The sequence below is a fragment of the Anoplopoma fimbria genome, chromosome 8 (genome assembly GCF_027596085.1).
Source record: "Anoplopoma fimbria isolate UVic2021 breed Golden Eagle Sablefish chromosome 8, Afim_UVic_2022, whole genome shotgun sequence".
Lineage (NCBI taxonomy): Eukaryota > Metazoa > Chordata > Actinopteri > Perciformes > Anoplopomatidae > Anoplopoma > Anoplopoma fimbria.
Window position 1 is genome coordinate 15,231,486 of NC_072456.1, and position 15,648 is coordinate 15,247,133.

General features: G+C 39.6%; 1 protein-coding gene across 1 annotated transcript in view; it reads right to left on the reverse strand.

Annotated features, from left to right (window-relative positions):
• The window catches only part of nr5a2 (nuclear receptor subfamily 5, group A, member 2), a 68,425-nt gene extending 56,437 nt beyond the window's left edge, over nt 1-11,988 (reverse strand). The window contains exons 1-3 of the mRNA XM_054602333.1: nt 11,322-11,988; nt 7,944-8,062; nt 3,957-4,098 (exon numbers count right to left, since the gene is read on the reverse strand). Of these exons, the coding sequence (XP_054458308.1) occupies nt 3,957-4,098; nt 7,944-8,062; nt 11,322-11,403 (343 nt within the window). The 5' untranslated portion in view covers nt 11,404-11,988. The remainder of the gene's footprint in view (nt 1-3,956; nt 4,099-7,943; nt 8,063-11,321) is intronic.
• Between the last annotated feature and the right edge of the window lie 3,660 nt (nt 11,989-15,648).

The following is a 15,648-nucleotide window of genomic DNA, read 5'->3' on the forward strand; positions in this document are numbered from 1 at the left end:
AGGCAACTTCTAGCGAGCATAAAAAGAAAACCATGCCAGTGGGAGCTGTTCAGATACGTCACGCCTCATCAGCTTTATGAATAACACGCTAATGGGTCAAACCTTAGTGGGATGTGGCTTTTTTTCTTTTTCTCAATGAGTCTACACTGAGAGCCGAGACGCTACAGTGCATACCAAGATGCAAGAATTTCTTACAGCACCAAAGCGTGTGTGTGTGTGTGTGTGTGTGTGTGTGTGTGTGTGTGTGTGTGTGTGTGTGTGTGTGTGTGTGTGTGTGTGTGTGTGTGTGTGTGTGGTCAAATGAGTGTGCGGCCACCAGGCTCTCTCATCATTGTGTGTCTATATAATAGAGAGAATGTGCGCTTTTTTTTTTTTTTTTACCCTTTTGCTCCTTTCAGTAACTAGAAAAGATAAATTAACAGGTTAAACAAGTTTTTGTAGACCAATAGTAATATTGATAAAAAAAAAGATATATTAATTTATTTAACTTTATTAAATTTGAATGATACATGAACATTAGGATTTGTAAAATGATACTGGCAAATGTTAGCAACTGATGGTGTGTGGTTAAGGTTATTCTAGGTCAAAGATCACACTTTAAGTGTTCATTTTGGGGATAAACCTGTGTCCTCTTTGACTCTTAAAGTTGATGCAGTAACTGGAAAGAGATCATTTTTTTCATTATTTTATTTTGAAAAAACCTTTCTTTGATGTTCTATTCTCGACACAGAGGAATATGATATGCCTCTGAAGCGTTCCTCCGTTATGCAAAGACAGGCGTCAGGTTGAAATATTTTTGTTATCAGCTCCAGATAATACGACTGATTTCTTAGTGCTGGGATGCAATGATAGACATGTTTACATGACCGTTTACTGTATATCTCTGTGATATGAGCCCGGCTACCATTTCACCTAGTTTTGCTGCCTTCCCACAACTTTGAAACATTAACACACGCAAACACAGACTTCTTTACTGCTACCACCCTCACAGCAAACTGCAAAGATCGCCACGTGGGCGACAAACAGGAGGGACATAGAGCAACACCAGAGAGGCAAAAGTAAACAGTAGAAAAAATTTAGTCAACTTTCTTCACAATTTTTTTGTCCACATTTGGTCTTGATATCCTGAATTCGCATGTTGCAATAACAAAGCACATGACCCCAAACCTTTCCTCTTTCACCGCTATTGTACACACTTTACAAGTGTTTTTTTTAGGTCAAATGACAGCTTCTTCCTCTTGCCCGTGGCCTTCTGAACACCTTTTTGGGCTTCTCATGAATATATGTATTTGTTTACCAGGGCGAGCTGTATGTGTGTGTGTGTGTGTGTGTGTGTGTGTGTGTGTGTGTGTGTGTGTGTGTGTGTGTGTGTGTGTGTGTGTGTGTGTGTGTGTGTGTGTGTGTGTGTGTGTGTGTGTGTGTGTGTGTGTGTGTGTGTGTGTGTGTGTGTGTGTGTGTGTGTGTGTGTGTGTGTTTGTGTGTGTGTGGGCTGAGGGTTGTCAGCCTTTTCTGTATCGGACGTCTTTACTGGTTGTGGCAGGAGTCGCCCACTGGAGCTTCTGGACCCTGACAGAGTGCTGCAGGGCCCGTCTTGCCCCCAAGCTGAAAGCTACCGCCAGCTAAACAAATCAAACGCCACCCCCTCCCCACTCGTGTCAGCTGGAAAATGACAGGCCGGGACATTCTGCCCAGCGGCCATTCACAATTAACAGCAATTAATTACACCACAAATGGCAGCAAAAGGGAAGAAGCCTCCGGAAAGATTTTAGTTAGGCTGTCTTTGCTCTACTTTCACCCTCCCAGGGTCTCATTTCTTTAACACATTAACTTCATTCCAGGAGCCTAGGGATTTTTAATTTTGGATTGAATTACAAATGTGTGAAGAATGTGTTTCAGTATCAGACTGAAACTGTATGAATAACAACACTTACTCTCATTAAAGGACTACATAGAGTAAAACGAATTGCAGTATTTTTTAAAAGACAGTATTGTATCAGCTTCTCGTTTAACAGAATAACAATTATTATCTTTAGCTATTTAAATCCTCTATTTAACACGTATTGAAAGATGACCTTCAGGTTGATTTATCGACTCCAAAATTAACGATTTCAGAATGAAACTTGTCAACTCGTATGGAAAAATAGTTGATTTTAAATATTATCTTTGACCATTGGAAGAATTTCTCTTGCCCTGCCGTCCTGTCACTTCTGGATAACCGTGTTTGAACAAGCTTCTGAGCCACGTTCAAATTAAACAAAGAGGCCTCGAAACGGCCGGCCAAAAGTATCATCATTACCATTCTCGCCCTGCCGCCAAGTTTAATATTTTATCTTTTACTCTGTCTGGCAAGTTTAAGTGCACGGCAGCTACAAGATACCCCCTAACTCCCCCTGACCCCATCTAAAATACCTATAAGCAATGCTGGATTTCAACGCTTTGGTAGTAATGAAAGGTTTCACTTCACAAAGTTCTAGTCAGACATTTGCAAGAACAGATATTACTGAGATGTTCATTGTTAAATGTTTAAATAAATATAATATTCTCCCTCCATACAGGCAATTATTATGTCAGAGCAGGTTTCAACCTTTCCTAAATGGTGGACATGTCAGTTTGGAAGGAAACTATTCACATGCAAATTGATCATGGAAGAATATTTTCACAAAGTAGTCCAAATAGGTGAATGTGATTAACTGTTATCAATTGTGGATCAATGGAAAAGACTAACTCTGTCATTTCACTCAAACACCTCTGTGGAAATCCAGAAGCAATCAACCTCCAATTGAAGCTGCTCCATGTTGATATTTCTCCTCCCAAAATTTCAGCAACAGTAATTGCAAACAGGCATCAAATAAAAAAATAAAAATGATATAAAGCCACACACAAAGAGCAATAACTGGTTCTGCTTTTCCATCCCTGCAGATGATATTGGATAATATTTTTGTGAGTGGTGTTTGGGGTAAAACCCTAGAATAGAAAACATACAGAAAAAAAGAGTACCACATATGTGCACTTTAAAAAAAGATAAATATTCTCCCAGATTTAATAATGTTAAAAATCTTCTGGTGAAAGCTGCCTACAGGCTGTGAATTTGACAACCTAGATTTTGTCTTGAAGTAATGGAATGTAACTCAAGTACTATACTTACAGTACATATTTGAGGTACTTCATTTGAGTATTTCCTGTTTTATTCTACTTTATCCTTCTACACTGCTACAGTTCAGAGAAAAATATAGTAGTTTTTACTCCACTACATTTATCAGACCGCTACAGTTACTAAAATTGTTACTTTACATGTCAAGATTTTACATATAATTTGATTAGCATATACATTATTGCACTTTTAAAGATTAATCTACCCATCAGTAGCCAATATAAAATAATTGAAATCAGCTCAAACTCCTACACTGGTTAACTAGTACATCCATATTATCACTCACAGGGGACATTTTTCTAAATTATTATTGCCTTTGCTTTTGATACATTTAGCGCATTTGATTCATAATGTGCAATTTTAAATCTGTAATGTTGATACTCAAACAAACAATATGAGTATTCCCTCCAGCTCTGGTTACTGCAGACGTTGCATGTTAAGTTCTATTAACAGCCATCTGTTCTGTCTGAGAGCCTTTGAGCAACACATTGCAATGCTAGTGGCCAGTCTGTCATAATCCCTGGTAGTTTGGACATGTAACCCCTTTCTCTTTTATGCCACAACTGTATCCTATTTATCTATTTTGAAGAATCCCAAACTTTTGACAGTTACACATTATCTATCAGACATTATTTCACTTTGAAACACTGTTGAACATTTCTCCCCAGGTTATATCTCATTGTAACCTCATGTTTAAACTGGAAACAGGTTCGAAATACAGATGCAAAAACACCAGCAAAACTGAAGTTTAAAGTCATTGAGCCATGAGCCATACACAAGAACAGTAGAGAACATGTTGCTGTACCTTCTAGCTTCATGCCGACGGTCAGGCACTTTTGGAAGCGGCAGTATGGGCAGCGTTTCCTCTGGGTCTTGTCAATCTGGCAGCTCTGGTTCTCTATACATGTGTAGCGCTTGTTGTTCTGGACGGTGCGCTTGAAGAAGCCCTGCGGAGAGAACCAATTAAGACGTCAACCCGCTTGACCCCTGCAACGCGATGGTAATTGGCCCATTCACACTCCCAGACAGATGGAGAGGGACAGGCTTAATGGATACACACACACACACACACACATAGGGGGAAGTTTTGAAAGCGACCCTCCAATTGATGTTATGAAGCTTTACGGACATGCACATGAAGAATAAAGCAGGGCATGAATACACACTTCTTACAAATGAAACAAATGTCAGTCTTTCTGAAAAAAAAAAAATTCATTACGATGTGGAAAACTAAATATTTGTAATACTTTTTGATAAAGTCACACAAGGAAAATATTTATAAATTAGCATTTGCAACATAACTTCATTTTAATTAGCTTTGAAAAAATAATCAAAACAGAAATTCTCTACATACCGGCCTCACTTAGTATTTTCACTGCATTATAAACTGCTTTATAAAGTGTATGAAATCTAATTTGTGTCCTGTGAAAATGACTTTGCTATTCTCAGTATTATTAATATATCGTCATATTCAGGCAACCACTCCAGAATTTACGGGCAAAGCATCTTTTCAACTCTCCACTTAATTATTGAAAAATATGAGCACAGGAGTCCAAAAATCCAATAAATTATATCCATAATTCACAGTTCCGGGATTACAGAGATTCATACCTGCAACATGGAATTAATTATAGGCAGCTGCAGTGAAAATCAAACGAGGGGAAGATGGTATTAACGTATTCCAGATCTATAACCAAGGAGGAGAATCCTTAAACCTGGTCCTTAAAAAAAAATAAAAATGAAAAAGAATGTGCTGCTGTCAATATCTCACCAAACACAAATTTAATTGACAATCTGCATTGCCTGATCCGTCCCAAAAAAAAAAAAAAATCCACTGCGCTCGGTTTTGGATTATCGACTTCTCAGTGCTAAAAAATCCATGCTTCAAAGAGAACTTTCTCTCCAATTTTCCATTTAGTGCACAGCACGCGCTATAAATATATGGACCAAACTGGATTCTAACATGCTCCTAAAAACCACACAACATCGCGCCTTGAGATTAAACGGCCAACATTCCTGAAAAGCGTTCATTTGACCGGCAGTTCAAACCAAGAAAAGGCACTTGTCGAGGCTTATTTTTAATTTCTAAAGTGATTTCTGTAAGAAACGTTTGCCTATTTCTCGTATCATTACAAATAGCAACCTGTCTCATTTACCCAAAAATGTGACACAATTAAAATACAGTCTGAAATCACCACAATGATCTGAAATGGTATGCTGCAATTATTACTCATAAAAGTAAAGTCCAATTTTAATTTGATAAATTATCTGTGTAATTGGGTATTCCTGACCTTGAAATTCCATCCTAAAAAAATCCACACTCTCTGCACAAAAACAGCAACCAAGGAACTGCTTTTATCTCATGTCAATACAGGCCAGTAAGTCCAACAAAGAAGCAGCAGAAACATGATTCACATCACCACTTTATCTCCCTTGATCCCCGTCTCCCATGCTCTTCACTTGCTCTAATACGTGTTCTGTCTATCTTTGAAATGCAGACAAAATCCCCGGCTTTGCTCATATTTACTTTCCTTTAACTTCTGCGGATCTTTAATATATTTTTGATATGTCCACTGTGCACTCTGGCTCTGACCTTGACCTTCTTACTAGTTGCTTGTAATGCCAGTATTTGAGGGTTATTCTGCTACTGCTCTCTCAGTCTCAGTCTCCCAAAATGAAGCACGCTGGGAATGACCTGTTTGTGTACAATGAGGTCCACGAAGCCAGTTTCAGCTTGTTATTGTTATTCCAGCAGGTATGATGTGGTACCATGTTTACTTTATGTGTGTAGTACAGTGTGAACTAACACTGTCTGGTGTGTATGAGTCGGTAGGATTATGAGGAGGTTAAAGGATCTTGCATTTCAAAACTGGCAACACAACCAAAGCACCAAAAATATTTGACCCTGATAACAAATGCCTCCTATTTACGACTGAGTTTTGGGGGGTTGAATAATATAGGCAGGGGTTAGATGGTACAAGAGGGGGTAGAGGAAATTTACAGAATTATAATGCGAAACTTACTACGGTAGCGCATTACAAGAACTGAAACAAAGGTATTTTTATGTCAATAGAAAACTAAGAAATAAATGTAGCTGCTTTTTTTTTTTTCTGTTTTTTTTCATAGAGCTAAGGAACCTCCATTATTACACTGGAGATGGATTGTACTGCCTAACTGAGAGCACATTTTTAATAACGATATGAGTGTGCAATATGTCAACACACTGATATATCAGTCCTGCTCCGACAATTTCCCTGAATAGATTGCCTGCATTCTAGAGATAATCAATGATGAGCTTCAGGTAATTATCAATTTCATTCATGTTTCAACAAGGATATGCAGCACTTTATAAAACCCTTCATCTACATCCTGCATGCACGCACACACACACACACACACACACACACACACACACACACACACACACACACACACACACACACACACACACACACACACAGCGTTTCAACTGAACTGGGAAATGTGTTTGTGGATTGGCTCTCCAACACGAGCTTGTGCTGACTCTGAAAAGCTGCAGAGATGCCACTGACGTCTCCCTTCAAACAAGTGCTTAGCATCTCAAGGTCATAATATGGGATAAAATCTATAACATCTGCTTTGAATAATGACCACATAGGCAAGAAATGTGCGCCACGGCATCAATACTGTGAGCGGCACTTTTACACCGAACAGTGTTAACACAGAGACAGTTGTCTTAGCTTAATTTTGTGCTGACAGCTTTACTGGGCTAACAAAAAAACTTGGGCAAAGCCTATTAGCTCAGTGTTGAGGAGGTGGTGGAAATAGGCAGGAAGGGACAAATAGGTTGTTGATAGAACTCAAAATAATAGCAGCAACAGTTTGCTTTGCTCTAGCCTCATTATGAACATGGAAACGTTTTGCAGCCGGACAATGTTGCTGTTCTCTTAATGAACTTGTGATGAGAGTTTTAGACAGTTGGATACAGGAGAGTACAAACAGAGACGGTATTATTGTGTACTCTGCTTCCTGGGTTAAACCTCCTTCCCCACCTCCTGTTTCTGTAGGTTGCCAAAATTGCAACAACCCCCCCCCTCCACACACTTTGCATGCTTTTGAACTTGTGTTTCTTTTCCAAGTTGTTAACCGGTTTAAAAAAATCCTCCGACATTCACAGGAAAAGTTTGTTACATCAATTGTCAAAGCAATATTTGACCCATGGCCTCTTAACCTTTTTTTTTTCCTTCTCTGTAATATAAATGACGAGGAACTGAATCTTTACTGTACCGATACACTTGTTGCAAGTCACTCTGGACAAGAATGTCGGCCACATGTGCAAAAATATAACCGCAAAATGATATATATCCACAGATGAACAAAGAGATTGATACGCTAAAGTAAAGCAGCTGCAGAAAAATACAAGATCCATAGTATTGCTATGTATGGGTGGTATTTTAAAATTGCACAGTGCAAACATGGCTGTTTCACTAGTCAAGAAAAAAATTCAGAAAATGAAAAATGCCAAACAGCACATAATCACATAACAGCTTCACTACTGAATATACGCAGGCAACAATCAAACAGTGCTCAGCCACTGTAAACCTAAGACTGAGAGGCTTCCCTGCACTACAGGAACTTTATAATAACACCAATAATAATAAGAAACCTCACTTGCAAAAAAAAAAAACAATTTTAGACACCATAATGTTGTAGATATAAAAGCAAATACGGGAAGGTCACATTCTGCTCAAAAATATCATTGCAATAGTGTAATGCTTTCCACCGTGGGAGGGGGGGGATGAGGGCAACTAACCTTGCAGCTCTCGCAGGTCAGTAGTCCGTAGTGATACCCAGAAACCTTGTCTCCGCAAACGGGGCACATCTCGTCCAAGTCTTCGTCATAGGTGTAGTCCATCATTTTGAACTGGTGGGCTGAGGATGAGACACGGACACACAGTCAGTAGTCATGTGCTGAGCAATCTCTTTTTCCAAAAAGCCCACTTTCATCCATCAAGATGAACCGCGGGGGGAAGCACGCCACGCAACTGGATGCAATATTTTAAAGTTGGACTGTTGGACTGGTAGAGGTTTAATGTGAGTAGGGGAAGACTATGAATAGTCGGGGTTTGGAGTGAGTTGAAAGGACGCGACCATTTATTTCGCCTTGTTGCCTCCCTCTTTTTCGACATGCGTTGCAGACAGAAGCCAAAAAAAAAAAAAAAAAAAAAAAAAAAAAAAAAGCAGCGAGTCTCATAAATATGCATGCATCTAAGTCGTGAACTCGCTGGGGGAAATGGTGAGATATTAGAGTTAAGGATTGGAGGAGAATATGTTACCGCCCACAGACAAATGAAGACACACACAGAGAAGCCCTTATCTCTGCAGGCGAGGAGAAAAAACATCCAAAACCAACTTGATCCAACATTATTTTCCTGTCGAAGAATCTCGCAATGCTAAAGGCCTTCTTTGTGTGTGTGTGTGTGTGTGTGTGTGTGTGTGTGTGTGTGTGTGTGTGTGTGTTTTGATGATACAAACGCAAAGGCAACATTTAATGTGACTTTCTAAGTGTGCAAGGGGGGAAAAAATAGTCAATTTAAGAAGTGTTCAATATAATATGACGTGATCGTATCTATACATAACCAATTACTGTAATTTGAAAATCAATTTAGAATTAAGGGGAAGTTCCAAAACATTGGCACATTTCTCCATTTCTTATATTAAGATTTAAGACTGAATCCACTTTGATTCGGATGTAATGTATAAAGTTGCAGTGTATTTGTTGCACCGCCCCTTGCCTTGCGTATTAAAAATACTTGCATTGATAAGACTGTGTGTGTGTGTGTGTGTGTGTGTGTGTGTGTGTGTGTGTGTGTGTGTGTGTGTGTGTGTGTGTGTGTGCTCAGCAAACAGCCAGGCTGACATTTACAACAGTTACAAAAAAAGCCTTTATGGTTGTAATCATAAAAAGCAGCCAGGATCAAACAGGAAAACCTCAGTGGATGTGGCTGTAAAAGTGGAAATATTCTGTCAACTAGACGCCTTCCAAGGCCTCCACATATATTAGCCCAGTGCTCTACTTCAAAATCCAATCATCTGCTCACTGAGACCTTTTAATTAGACATGATTTCTGGTTTGTTAACGCGCTGCCCTGCTGGGATCCGCGCTGCTTATTCCAGCTGAAGCAACAAGTTCCACCGAGCTGCTGGCTTTTCCACAGAAGCTCAAATGAGACTCAATTTCCCAACTTTCGTCTGCTTTTGAGCGCATAAAGGAGGAAATTTAGTGGTTGTTGTCGTGATGCACGACAGCTTCAGATTTGGACACATTTATAAAAATAAAAAAAAAGAAGAAGACTACTAACATAACCGGGACACTGGTTGCAGTTACGCAGGGATAGAGATTGTGGTAAACAAAAATAAATTAGTAGCTTTTGTTAGACATTGTACTAATGCCATAAATAAGGATTATTTCCACAAATATTCTTTGTAGGTTTAAGCCAGCTATTTTTTTCCCTTAACATTTTAAAATGATCTATTTCAATGAATTATAAAAGAACAATAAACTGGTGTTATGTCAGATTTACATCTTTTTTTGTAATTTCTTTTTATTTATATGTAGCCAATTTGAGTTTAGTTGAACCGTCCTGCTACAGAAAGAAGCGGAGGTTTGTGCACACAGTGTGTGCAGGTTACATTGCGTTAGGAGGTGCAGAAACACACCGGGACAACACAGTCTCTCACCTGCTGCTGGCTCTCACCTCGACGGTCACTTGCTCAAATTTCCAAAAAGCTACAACATTTGTAAAAAATAAAAATAAAAAAAATGTTGCTGATTCCAGGAGAAAACCCTCAGTCAGCCGGAGCTGCCTTGTTTTAGTCCTGCGTAAACGTAGATAACGGGCTCTCTAACAAGCCACTCCTTGACTTGTGAGTGTATGTTATCAGCGTCTCGTAAACCAAGACCGGGCTAATTGATTGCCCGTTTATATTGCTGTGGAATCACACGAGGGAGGATATGTGAGTTTATATTGGCAGAGGAGTTATCCCCTTTTGGGATTCTCTGCTTTATGTGTATTTTTTTTTTTTTTTTTTTTTTTTTTTTTTTTTTTGGAGAAACAGACCAAGAAATAATATTACTTTTATATGCCGTAGGGAAGTTGAAGAAATATGCCCCAATCTAAAAAAAAAATTCTTAGTCTAAGCTGCACATTTTTTTTTTTAAATCATAAACCTAAATTCGCAAATTCAAAGTTAGGAAAGCACCTAAATGATTGACGTTCATTTGTGAGATAATAAAAAAAGATTTCAAAAAAATACATACATACATCGTTAACGCGATATTTGGTACCCCCTATTCATTTAGTTAAACCTAATTGTGAAATTGCCTTCATTTTTAGGCTTTTAAAAAAAAAAAAAATGATTTAATACAGAACGGAAATTTGTCACAAAATATGAATTAGTTGAGCTATTTGTCACACAATTATAATTATTTTACAACGCCTACAAAGTATAAATTACACAAGGCTTCTTAGACTAAAGTTCAATGTCCCGAGGTCAAATATTGGCAGGGGGCAAATCACTAAAAGAAACCTGTGAAATGCTCTGCAGTTTTTTCTTTCTTTTTGATAAATTGGCAACAACTCTACTGTTTGCATAAAGACAAAATCCCGAGTCAATTCTGCACACAATACTAAAAACGAAGTTAATTGGTTTATTAAAAAAAAAAACACAGATACATATCTTTAAAAGTTAAATCCAGACCCCCCCCTCTGCTCTGTTTGGCCGTTTTTTTACGCACCAGGCGCCCTCACACTTCCAGCATGAGTGACTGTGTGTAATCCAGGTTTGATCTGCAGTCATGATTTCTAATTTGTATCATAGTAAAGATATTACTGTAAGATTCAGAGAAAATAACACCTATCCCCAAACCACGATAAGAGAAATTCCCCAAAATATCAAAAACTAATGACCCTCCAAATGCCTAATAATTTAACACGATCACCATGCATTAAAAGCCTAAATTGTCTTATCACAGTCATGTCCCTATACGTTGTCCGCACATACGCGTATTCAAAACTTTTTGGATGCCATACGCGCTGAGGACTTCCATTCCGATAACCTTCTGTACAGTGGACGTGTATGAATGTACCTTTGTGGTCTTTCTGAGTTGATAATGGATTGACAGGTCTTACCTTGTATATTCCTTGGCATGCGCCCTTGTTCTCCATACGATCGAGTGAGTCCCAGGGATTCAGTCTCGACTTTGGGCAGCATGTCAGCGCTGCCGGCCCGAGCAGGAGACTCCGCACCGCCCGGCGGGACACCTGGACGTGAGAGGCAGACGTCCCCACAAACACCTCGGAAGTGTTCCCAACGTCTATTCAGCTCTTTATTCTCTTACTTTTTTTTTTTTGTTGTTGTCTCTTTTCTGTCGTCCTATTATCGGACCATGCTCCGAATATGAAGTCTGATTCAAACGAGTCAGACTGTCTTCAAACGCCCGGGTTGCATAGCCGGTGCGTGTCGGTTCTGATTGAACTTAATTTATGTAAATTTCTCAAAATGACATTTGCGCACAGAGCAGCTTTACGGTAATTATTAAGGAATAGATGCGCGCTGAGTTAGGTAATCGGTCTCTGACTAAAACGAGAAAACTGCACAGCGTCCGGATTGGAATACGATGGTGAGTTTCCCCTTTAGCTTCTCCAAAAGTGGTTTTTTTTTTTGTTTTTTTTAGCGCGTCACCCATGAAAGTGGGACCTTCAGTGTAACTTTCAGGCTTTAGCAGAAGAGCACGAGCCACCGGTGCCGCCCCCTCCTGTGCGTAAAGTCGGATTCGGTGTGCCGGTCGGACTGTCTGGAGATGTGGAGACCTCTCCTCCTCCTCCTCCTCCTCCTCCTCTTCCTCCTCCTCCTCCTCGCGGCTTTGTTTACTCCTCTCTCTCTCCAATCCGGGGCGCATGCGATCGTGTGACATCATCCTCCCCTGCTCCAATCAGGCGAGGAGACCGGCTCACCATCGCCTCTAACCCTCCAGCTCCGTCTCTTCCAAATCTCAGCTGTTTAAATCCCGTTAATGATGGACTTTAAAAGTGGAGGGAGGACAAGGAAATCAAGCAATGTGATGCAACTGCATGTGAGAGCAGACTCCCCACGAGCGCACGGAAGCGCGAAGGCAGCGCGCGAGGTATGTGGGTTGGAGCGTGCTGTAACGGCGGTCTGCAAGCGCGCGCATGCACGATGCACGCCGGTGTGAACGATTCTAAGACTTAAAGTTAATGTTGTTTTTTTGTTTTTTTTTTTAATGTTCTTTATCTTTAATTCTAAATGTAGCAATGTAATACAATGTTAAGTTGACTTCAATAATCAATTCCAGCATCATGTCTTCTGCTTCTGTGATAATCTAGTAACGATCATTAAAATGTCATAAAATATCATTGAATAAAATGTGCTATTCTTTCTCTCGTTCTTTCTTTCTTTCTTTCTTTCTTTCTTTCTTTCTTTCTTTCTTTCTTTCTTTCTTTCTTTCCAACAGGGATATCTCATTTTATAAATCAAACTTCTGCCCATAAGCCATTAAAAAGTAATATAAACTGGAAGCTTTTGGGTTTGTTTGCTCAATTATACAAAACGTGAACAGCTCCGGCCTCGGATTTATAACGGCCCTTATTTTTGGATCAAATCAGCCCCCTTTACGCAATAAATTATACCAACTGCTTCTGAATTATTATCAGTAATTGGCTGAGCAGGGATCAATTAGTGATATGACGCCAAGTGTTTGAAATGTTGTCTATTCCAAATGAAATACATAAAGACAAGAAATAAATATGGTTATATTCGTCCCTTAAATCCACTTCCACGCGCTCCACATATAAACACCAGAACACTTATTTTAGTTCCCAGAGACACAATGTCTCGTTATCATCGGTCTGAACCGGCGGAGGACGAGCACGGGAACAGTCCCGGGGCAGACCGACAGACACACCTGAAGGGTCGCAGAGGGCACACACACACACACACACACACACACACACACACACACACACACACACACACACACACACACACACACACACACACACACACACACACACTTGTAGTCGCGTCCAGTATAACAAGAGAAACAATCAAAGGTAATTATGATAGTTTTAAAGGTAATGTATTAGTCTTATCGACCTGTGAAATGTTGGTATTATTATAATAGAGGATGGAAAATTGCAACCGAGCACAGTAAGGGGATCAAACCACTGGTTAAATACATTCTTCAACGCACTTTGTCTTTTTTTTTTTTTTTTTTTTTCTTCTGTTTTTACTATTTCTCTCATTTGTAATCGCACATTTCATTTCTGAGTGAAATGTTTACTGAATCATTTTCGTTCAATTTCTCTCTCTGTAAGAGTTGGCCTGCTTATGGCGCACTATCAGACGACGTGCTACGAACACTTCTATTATTTCATATGGACGTTTTTCTTCTTTGAAAAATAAACTTTATATGAGATCTGGATAATATTTCAGCCTGATCAATAAACACTGTCAAAAGTTTGACTGTGGCAGCATTGGCTACAATATTGTATCGCTTAAATCCATGAGAGGTGCATGTTAAATGTTTTAATGTGCTTCTGCTGAAAATCCTGTTTTACATAAAAGGCCAAACATGGTCAGCACACACAAAACAGGTGTACCTGCCTCGATTAGGTCCACTGTGGAGCTAACCTGATCCTGTTGTCTTAGTTTACCACTCTTTCTTTTCAGTGACTTACCACTGAAGTTTCATTAATGTCTCCCTACTAAAAATGTCCTATTTCACCCCTGTGCAATTATTTCCTTCACACATTCCCTTGCAACAGAAGGGCCAAACAAGTGGGTTGCAGGGCATTAATAAAGTATAATATGAAAATAAAATAAACTTGCTGTGGACTCAAATCATATGACAATAATAATACTATTCCAGTACCAGTAACCACTGTAAGGGAATGACAAGAGGGAGGACAAGTAGGGGCAGGAGGCTCAGAGAGGGGATGCAGGTTAGGTTATAAAATGACACAGAGACTGATAAGACCTTCTCTGGCGAAATAGCCACACTGGAATGATTAACCTGTATGGAGAGACAGGGAGAGAGAAAGAGAGGGGGGAGTGGGTAAGAGTAGGAGAGAGAGGGAGAGAGCTGTGGTGAAATGAAATGAGGGGAACGTGAAAAAGGAATCTATAAAAGACCGGTCAAAAGGTTCAAACGAGAAAAGACAGACAACAGACAAGCGAACAGTATGTAGAGCACAAGGCTTGTTTATTATTCACAAGCACAATAAAACCCATTGACACCTAAAACTGTAGAGAGAGAGAGGCTCTTAAGTGATACTTTATCTAGACAGTTTACAGTTTGATGTGGTTAAAGTAAAATAAAAAAGTCATGCCGACACTCTCACTCAAACTTTGGACTAATTCTGGGCCACGTTTCACTTCCAGGTTTGGATTTATCTGAATGGCTCTCTCACATAAACACACGCGCACACACACGCGCACACACACTCACCCACACACACACACACACACACACACACACCACACACTCACACACACACACACACACACACACACACACACACACACACACACACACACACACACACACACACACACACACACACACACACAGACATTGACTAAACCTTCAGATACAAAATTGCAGGCTGTAAAACTAATAATTTTACATGCACTTATTCATTAAAGCACAAAACTCACTGTCTTTTATTATCATTTTAATGAGGAACTATTTTATTTTGCATGTGTGTGTGTGTGTGTGTGTGTGTGTGTGTGTGTGTGTGTGTGTGTGTGTGTGTGTGTGTGTGTGTGTGTGTGTGTGTCTATGTGTGTGTGTTATTCAAGTTGTATGTGTGTACATTACCATGTGGATACCTAGTGGGACATGTGCAGCGTTTCCATGCCTGTACTGTTTGCATGGAAGTCTGAGTTCGGTGTGTTTGTGTGTGCTCATTTGTGTACATGACTGAGTGTATGTCTGCATGTATGACTGATCTGTTCTGTTCAAATAACAATAGCCATGGAATTGTAACACACACTAACATCATTAAATTATAATCAACACACATTCGCTATTCATAGTCAGGAAATCACATATCCAGGCCCACCAACCTGAAACACACACACACACACACACACACACACACACACACACACACACACACACACACACACACACACACACACACACACACACACACACACACACACACACACAGTCACTCGCTCCAAAAACATTGCAGGACTCGGCGTACAGAGCAACCACACATAAAACAAAACAAAGACGGGGGCATTGTGACACAAACATTATGAGGGAATCAGCAGAGTTCTTAACCTGTAGGAAGTAGACACTGATGAAAGTAGTAAGGAAGAAGATGACTATAATATCATGGCTTAAATACAGTGAATCAAAAGTATATAATCAAACGAAATGGAACATTCAAAACTGCATAATCACATTTTTTTGGCCACTTGGGGGCT